Source organism: Filicampus tigris, chromosome 15 (assembly GCF_054856515.1).
Source record: "Filicampus tigris isolate MCC_2025a chromosome 15, RoL_Ftig_1.0, whole genome shotgun sequence".
Classification (NCBI taxonomy): Eukaryota; Metazoa; Chordata; class Actinopteri; order Syngnathiformes; family Syngnathidae; genus Filicampus; species Filicampus tigris.
In genome coordinates, this window is record NC_141231.1 from 18689509 (window position 1) to 18698757 (window position 9249).

The 9249-nt window shown below is 44.5% G+C and overlaps 1 protein-coding gene across 3 annotated transcripts in view; it reads left to right on the forward strand.

Moving 5' to 3' along the window:
- The window catches only part of ntng2b (netrin g2b), a 65834-nt gene extending 58115 nt beyond the window's left edge, over positions 1-7719 (forward strand). For all 3 annotated transcript variants that reach the window (XM_086053019.1, XM_086053018.1, XM_086053020.1), the window contains 3 exons: positions 1702-1869; positions 3145-3279; positions 5787-7719. In XM_086053019.1, coding sequence (XP_085909145.1) covers positions 1702-1869; positions 3145-3279; positions 5787-6010 — 527 coding nt within the window. In that variant the 3' untranslated portion in view covers positions 6011-7719. The remainder of the gene's footprint in view (positions 1-1701; positions 1870-3144; positions 3280-5786) is intronic.
- Positions 7720-9249: the final 1530 nt, after the last annotated feature.

Sequence of the window (9249 nt, forward strand, 5' to 3'; positions counted from 1 at the left end):
TCGTCCTTTTATAGCATTTCCGTCCGTACATTCTGTCGGTCCGCCATCCCCCGAAGAAAAAAAAAAAAGCGTCCGTGCATGTTTTCAAGCTCATTAGCTGGCTAATTTTCTATGCTCGTCCATTTACCAAAGTTTGTGAGAATGCCAGCTGGGAGTATCGGGAGTGGACTGAATTGTTTACAACTTTTTAACTAAGATAACTTTTGGATGCCAGCAACCACCGTCTTGATATGAAGATGATGATGAGGAGGCGGAAGCGGAAAGGAGAAAGCCAGGGGACATCACGAGAATATTTAATATTGCGTAATAACATCATACTATCGGGTTTTGTTGCACGCTTTCACTTTGTATTTCGCAATAAAAACAATTATTGCAAAATAAGGCAATGTTATTGTAGGAGGAGAACCAACGTCTTCCACTACTGGGTCATAGCTTTCAGTGTTTTTTTTTCCCTTGTTAGTGAAACGGGCGTCCACTAGAGGGCAGACTATGCCTGTGAGAACAAGAGAACAGGCAGGTAACACACATGAAAAAGAGTTCGAGAGTGTTGTGCAGGCTTATTAGCAAGGCAGCTTTTTAAAAGAACCAGACACAACACATGAGCCGGTGCTTGACCCGGTTATGGACGATTAGAGGGACGGATGAAAACCTGCCCCCGTCCTAACTCACTCGGTCCTTTTTAAAGCGGAAGTCAACCCAAACATATTTTTTTCAACAATATGTTCGCAGCAGGCCCACTAGTTGAAACACGGCATTCTGATTCATTTTGCGTTTGTGGAATATAAATTGAAGAGCAAAATGCGCTCGTTTTTAGCCATCTCATGGGGCGGCCATTTTGTCTTCTGTAGATTGAAAATGACATCACAACTGCTCACAAAGACCAATCGCGGCTGACCCGTTTTCTGAATTTGAGCCGTGATTGGTCGTTGAGCGCAGTTGTGATGTCATTTTCTTTCAACAGAAGTGACAAAATGGCCGCCCCCAGAGATGGCTAAAAATGAGTGGATTAACACTTATTCCACAAATGCAATATTTCTCAGAATGCCCTGTTTCAACTAGTGGGCCTGCTGGGAACATATTATTGAAAAAAATATGTTTGGGTTGACTTCCGCTTTAAGAGAGTTCTTGTCCTCCATCCAGCCATCCAGAGAATGGTCATCCGTCCGTCCCTGGGACGGAACGCCCACCTCTGCATGGACTGTCTCATTTCCCTCACTCGTAGCTTTTCGACGTCCGCGACTCTTGCGCTTCTAATCGGCTAATGGGTTAATGACATGACGTTAAACTTCCCCAAACATAATTAGCGCAGCGTGACTCCCGCCGCTGCGACGCGCGTATGCAAACAAGCACGGGAGGCCGGCAGGCGGGCGGGCGGCGGTCCCAGCAGTAATCAGTGCGGCAGCCAAGCCGAGTCAGCGAACTGCGAGCGAGTGTCGTAACGGTGAGGGAGTGGTCCGCCTTTATTGAGCCAATACGGGGCTCATAAAGCACACCCGGGGCTATCCGTTTGCTCACTGACGTCGAAACCTTTGGACATTTATCACTCGCCGCTCTCGAGGAATCTTATTAGCCTGCGCCGCTCTCCCCGTCGCAATCTCTCCGCGACGTCGACGCGAAGCAGGACGGCGCCCTCCCGAGGAATAACTTCAACTGGCCTCACCCGCCTTTGCTCTTCTTTTTTTTTTTTTTTTTTTTTTTTAGACTGTGAATGCTACGGCCACTCCAACCGCTGCAGCTACCTCGAGTTCCTGAAAATTGTCACGTGCGTCAGCTGCAAGCACAACACCAGGGGCCAGAACTGCCAACACTGCAGACTGGGATACTTCCGCAACGCCTCTGCTGAGCTGGATGACGAAAGTGTCTGCATCGGTGGGGACATTTTGTGTGCGTGCGTGTTGAACAGCGGAACGCGTGTATCCAATCCCCGTTTATCACGAGGGCATACGTTGCAGACAGAAAATCCTTTTTCTTTTTTTTTTTAAATACACGTTTTAAAACACATTCGCACTGACTAAAAGACACTTTTTAAAGTATTTCTTAGCAGTTGTTCTCACTCTCTCGCCATGGAGAAACTTTGGGAGTGTCATTTGGCCACTATCTCACCCGTTGGAGTCAGCACAAATGAAAAAGCAACAGAAACCGGCTCAAACCCTCCCGGGAAAAAGCCAGCGACTAAGCCGGGCCATCGGTTGTAATCCCGACCTTAATGCACATGACCCACAAACACACATACCGACCACATCGCTGTCATATTGCGTCATCTGGACTCCCCCGCCCCCGCCCCCACCCTCCTTCTGTAAATATTTCATTTTACAGTCCGGAATGCAATTTGATTTTAAGCAAGAGCGAAGCTGTCAGCTGTCCCCAGCAAACGAGTCAACTCTTGCGCCTCATGATCGAAACGACAAATCATTGGCGAGCGACTCATCGGTCAGCTTCAATGAATATGTGCGGCGTATTTATGGCGCAAGACTAATGCAAAAAGTAATGGGGATCACTCGGTGAGGATTTCGCGCGTCGATAAAACCGAAGAGCTCTCTGACAGATGGTCGCATTATTTTTCCACAATTACAGCTCCTGTGTCACAGGAGGGTTAAGCTATTTCGCACATCTTTAGAGTCACCGCAAATAAAGAAAGTGCACTCTTGACATGTTGTTCCATAACTACGTTCAAATCATCTTTCATCAATTCAAATGGACAGTATGCCGCTCCGCGCCTTGTGCTGCGCACGCCTTGGCCGCCTGGGGGCAGTAGAACACAGACATACGGTACATACACGCAGACGGTCACAACCTCCTCGGTAAGCTGCGGTAATGTTAGTCGTTCTTCGCGGAGGATAAAGAATATACGGAGATACGTGTGTTTTTCACAGGACAGCGACGATATGCAGTATATTCTCAGAGTTTAGTTGTGGAGCTTCTCCGCCTCTTCTTGATTCTCCCGCCCGGTTGTAATCGGGCATCTGAGGACAAGCCCCGACTTAGATGGCAAACCGGCGCCCGGATTGCCCGCCGCAATACGGGAACAATGACTTTGTGCGAAAAGGCCGCGCATGCTTGGACGCGAGTGGACCTGCCCTGAATACAAATAAAGATGCGCGCGCAAGCCGCAACATTAACAAACGTCTTCCTGGTCCCGGTCAGAGTGCAACTGCAACCAGATGGCTTCCGTCCACGACCGTTGCAACGGCACGGGCTTCTGCCAGTGCAAGGAAGGCGCCACCGGGGCCAAGTGTGACGAGTGTCTGCCGGGCTACTACTGGAAACAAGGCTGTTACCGTAAGCGACAACACACACACACATACACACAAAATGTTGGTGACACGTAATGCGACCGAGGGTATTTAAAATGTGCCTTTTTTTGTATTCAACCCAGAAAAATAGCTTTTTACATTTTTTTAGGGGGGGGGGGGGGGAATATTTTTCTCTGTATGAACAAATACAACTGTGGGGAGCGTGTCCAAGACCTCTGCCACAAATAGCGAAAATCCGTAAGTAATAGACTCTCCCTAGAAAACGGTTTTGTAAGTGTCAGTCGTTAAGATGGCGCCAAAGCATTTTTCCGATTCGTCAAGCCTGACGAATGAAGCTCCTGCCCTCAGTTCAACACATGCCTTTGTACGTCCAGACTCTGCGCTTGTTTTTACTTTTGAACGAGAGTCCAATCAGGACTTCTACTTTACCAATGAATTCAATGAATTGTTCACTCATTTTCATTGATAACAAATGAATGAATGAATTGAATTTTGAATTGTGACTGAATTTCCACTGTCTTCGATATTGTGTGGCTGATTTTCACTCCATGTGTGCAGCAATGATTGTTATCAAGTGCTGCATAAAGAAAGTTGAGTTGAGTTGAACACTTCAATGGCGGAGCTAGAATGGGGCCCGGAGAGGCACTGCCCCCCCCGAAATACGCTTGGACCCCACCAGGTGCTAGGTCAGATAATTGACTTGTGGGTATGTTTCGATTTTTTTTTTTTTAATGGGAATTTCTTTGCACATTTCTCCCCATCCCCCGGATGGAACATGTCACGAATGTTTAGCAGCGTTTTCTGAAGATTCTTTTGGCCTTGTAAAACATTTTAAAAAAATCAAATACTCGCTCCGCCGATGTTGGGCCTACAGCGCAACTGGATTTTAATGTTGGCCATTACGGTGGCACTTGGAGAGCCAAGTATTGTTGGAGAGAGAGTCAGAAAACACTCGAAACACGTTTAAAGTGTGTGCAAACAAAGTCCCTATGACTAAGTGATATTTACAGGAGAGTGGGGGGGGGGGGGGGGGTCTGTCAGGGGGGCTTTTTTTGTGTCTAAAATGTCAACGCCGCTGCTGCCGCATCCTTCCGGGACCTTTGAGCTCAGCGCTAAAGGTCTGGCGAGTGCGCCGCGACGCGCGTGCTTTGTCCAGCCCCGAGGGGAATAGATCATGTCGCTCATTAGCCGCGTCAGCTGCTGCCTCAATTGATGGCGCTGTCACACCTTAACCCCATTACGGAGAAGCGCTTTCCCCGTCGAGCGCAGGGGAGGCGGGGCGGGGGCGGGGGCGTCGCATTCAAAAAGACCCGCCTCCCCGAACACTCATTAGACCTCCGCCCGGGTGCACCTGATTTGCGCGGGTGTGGCCAAAGTAGTCCCACTCTCTACCCGAGCAAGAGAATAAATAGTGAAAAAAAAGAATTACGTCTAAAGAGTCCAATTTGAAAAAAAAAATTAACATATGGGATTTAGTTGAGGAGCATCTTTGAGACAAACTACGTCAATGTGAGTTGAGGAGCTCTGTTTCAAAAGAGCGGCGCTTTTTGTCCCGAGCCCAAGTAAACGTGTGCTTTGTGATTCCATTCCTTAAAATTAAAGCAGTACAGAGGCAGAACTCTACTTAAATGCAAAAATAACAAGCACACAATGAATTTTTGCTTTGATAACAACGGGGGGAAAAAAATACTTTTCACACATGAAACGGATTTATTCTTGCATAGCGCTGATATTGAGAAGTAGCATAAAAACAAAGCAAAGTGACGACGATTTTTTTCAAAGGGCCGTGACGACAACATACTGGGGGGAAAGGGCGGGGGGGGGTTGAGGGGGGGGGGAGAAAAATGTGTTCTTGGGGAGAAAAAAAAACGCAGGTGTTGCCTGTTGTTGTCCCTGAGGCAAAGGCAGAGGGAATTCATCTTCATCCTGTGCCCTTCCCAGCCTTTGTTATTGTTGTCCTGAATTCTTAAACTTGTGTTTGTTGGGACGCTCATTTGCTCCCAACCTCGCAGCAATTGCTTTAAAGTGAAACTCAAGGCAAAAATGTTCTTTGCAAGAACATATTCTGTGTCCCCGCTAGTCAAAACGCAGCGTTTTGATTATCTTGCATTTGTGGGACATGAATTTGAGTAGATTCATCTAGCCATTCTCATCCATCTAAGGGTGCTGTCAATTTGTCCTGTACCGCCCCCTGCTGTCGACTGAAATTGACATCTTAGCGCCCTTGGGCTCACATTGCAAAGTTCACAGCTCACTTGTTTTCCGGCTTTGGTTTTGTGGACAAAATGGCAGGGCCTCGGATTTTTTTTTTTTTTTTTTAATCAGAAAAAACAGGGGAATAAAATCTGCAAATTTGCGGGTGCGAGCATGCAGGTGTCGACTGTCGTTTAAAGTCGTAATGTCACCAATTACCACTAGATGGCAGGCATGTCTTGGTCGCGCTTCCACCGGTTCGCATACTGCCCTACGAGAGACAAATTTGTCTCGAACCTAAAATCCTGACCGGCGTTCCTTTCTTTCTGTCACTCGCAGCTAACGTTTGTGACGAGGAGATGCTCCTGTGCCAGAACGGCGGCACGTGCTACCAGAACCAGAAGTGCGCCTGCGCCCCCGAGTTCAAGGGGGTGCTGTGCCAACAGCCGCGCTGCGAGGCGGGCAAGGACTGCAACGGCGCCGCCGCGTGGCGGCCATCCGCCACCGCCTTGCTGCTTTGCACTCTGCTCGCCCGCCTGCTGGCCACGCCGCCGCCCCACTGAGCCGCCGCCCGCACGTGACCCGCCAGTGTCTATACACCGCTCGCAAAAACGTTTGAGATATTTGGCTTCGGGGTGGAATTTCAGGATGAATCTAAAATGCACAAGACACCTAAGGGGTGAACCTAATTCGAGCTGCTATAAACTTAGATAACTGCGAAAGGTTTGCCACTCCTGGCTCAGAGTGTCATCAGCAGGTTGCAAAAGAGATCGCAGAAAGATGAAAAAGTATTATAATAGGATGATAATGAGTATAATTCTAAAAAATGAAATACACTACAAGAGCGGGCTAAGATTGAAGTCATAAAGCACTACAGTGAGTGAGATACTGAATATCATCAAAGTAATAAAAACAACAACTGAGTATTTAAATGGTTTAGCTTAATGCTAACACAATGGAATAGACCACAGACGGGCTAACAAATAGCATCGATGTATGTCACAGCATTATAATCTACTTGAAGCAAACGGTGGCGCAAACACACCAACAGATAAAAATAACATGACTCGCAGGCATACTTTTTCACCCTCTGCGAAAAACGAATGCTATTGTAGCTTAACAAGCTATTGTGAGGATCTGTTTTTCTCCTTGCTGGTATTATACTGCCCCCAGGTGGCCAAGGTTTACTCACCACTATGTCCATTGAAATGAAGCAAAAAAAAAAAAAACAGGCAAAAACGCTTCATATATACATATACACACACATATATTATATACATAAAACTAACTATAAAACTATATCAACTTTTTTTTTTGTTTTGGGGCGTTGCTGAAATGGATTAATGGCATTCGTTATGGGATTCATCCTGAAAGTTCACTCCAAAGCCGAATACCCCAAACATTTTTTGTGAGTTGCGTGTACACGAGTGTGTGTGACCGCAGCCCTCACTAAAACCCGCACACACACTCACAAGGACACACAAACCCACTAACACACACCTCACAGGACTGTTGGAGTGTGTGCTCAGGTGCCAGATGGACAAAAATGTGACAAAGAAAAAAAAGAAAGCAAAAGAGACAGGCGAAAAAATTAAAAAAAAGAAAGAAAGATATATATATATATATATATATATATATATATATATAAAACATATAATCATACCAACCACTGTTCCCTTTATTCCTGAGCAGGAGCAATGTGCATCAAACCAAAACAAACTAACAAAAAAAAATAGCAGAATCACAAAATCACCACTGATTCACTTGAAAATGGAATGGCTGTCAACACAAGGTTTGTTTTTGTTTGTTTTGATTGTGTTTTGGAAGTTGCTTGCTTCCCCATGAAGAGGCAAGCCGAGGCCTACACGCTCAACAAGAAGCAGGTTTCAGTTCTTGTCCCAAAAAAAGAAAAAAAAAAAAAAAAAAAACACACACAGACTTGTACTCTTTCTGCTGCATTTTCTGTTCCAACCATATCTTAAGTCCATGTATCTAATGTGCCCACTTAACAGTTCGCTGAGATTCTACATATATTATTATATTATATCATAGCCAACGGGTTACGGCAGATAGATTTAGTCACAGTATTACGGTTGCTATGGGAATGAGTGATTGCCGCCACACTTTAGCCAGATTTAATCTTCACACTGTATACAGGAAGAAGTGTCAACCAGAGCGAGAATGAATAATATATGGCATTATTTGAATATTTTTTGTAGAAATTATTTTTCCTTTCAGGTTACAATAAATTATGGAGGAAAAAAAAAAAAAACCAGAAGTGACGTTTGCAACGATCCGAGTGAGCATTTTATTACACCCGCGTGGTCTTGTAGTAAATGACTGTTATTTGCATTCTTTCTTTCTTCTTTTTGTTGTGGTTCAAAACATTGACACGAGCAGTTTCAAAAGCAGACTCTTCTTTGTTTGACACCCACAAAACAATACACAAAGTGAAAGTTTGAGAGAAAGGCATGGTCTCATTCGCTGACGCCCACGTCACTCACCAGGCCTGGCCCCGACTTTCATTGGTGTACACACTCCAAGTCGCAGATGCGACAGTAAAACGTGAAGATGGCACCTCTCATGCACGTTATTGTAATTAGTCATGCAAAAACCTATTATATCCAATGACTCAATTAATTGATGGGCTAATAATTGGTTGAATGCTCGATTCCACGAATTTTCTTTATCTGTAGACCTGATGACATGGCTGGCGTTTACATGAGCTTTTGGGTTATTTTAGCTGTTTGGTTTTTTTCTTCTTTTTTGTTTTGACACAACAAGAGTGTTTTGGAGCCTGAAAACGCAAACATTTTGGTCTGTTCACAAAGTGGAAATTGATGGAAATGCCAATCTAACTATTTTACATCCACACAAAAAATTGGGAGTTTTTTTTTGTTGTTTTTGCCTCAACCAAATGGTTTTGGAGCCTTAAATTGCAAACATTGCAGTCAGTTTGCAAAGTGGAAGTTTATGGAAACAATATCGTTAGTATTTACACCTACACCAACATTTTGGTCCGTCTTTACTTGTTTTTGATGCAACGAAAGCATTTTGAAGCTTGAAAATGCAAACATTATGGTCAGATCCCAAAGTAAAAGTTTGTGAGAATGCCAGCATTAACGGATACATCCAAAAATTATTTTAAAAAATTATTTTTTTTACCACTCATGCCCACTTCAACCTCTGAAGATATCAAGACAATCGCCACAGTATTTTCGACTTTGTGGTGGTTAAGTATTTTCCACTGCATAAAAAAAGCTCAATGACACTTTGTCAGAAAACTGCTTACCAAAATTAATGAAGACATAGCAACAATACCCACATCAAGCTCTGAAAATATCAAAACGATTGCACCAATATTTCTGGATTTTCTGGACAGTAACATCTTCCTCTCCAATGGTGCTCACTACAGCTTAATGTCACTTATGTGGAAAACGCTTAACACTGTCCGTGAAATCCGAAATACTGAGGCAATCGCTTCGTTAGGCTACTTTCATTGGAATTTTAGTTATGACTAGTTGTCGTTCTCCAACGTTAAAAGGACAATGTGTAGAATTCGGTGCCATCTAGTGGTCAATGATGGAAGCGTGAGCATTTTGAAGGCCACACGTCACATGCCTCCCAACAGTTTCTTCAGCAGAGGTGCAAGGAAAATGTCATCACAAACGACATTTAGTAGCATACTTTTTTGCATATTGTTGAAATGAGTGATCATTAAAAAAAATGAAAACATTCTACACATTTTCTCTTTAAGCAACATTTAGCCTTTTCTCTATGGGGAGGAAAAGCCTTAACGGCC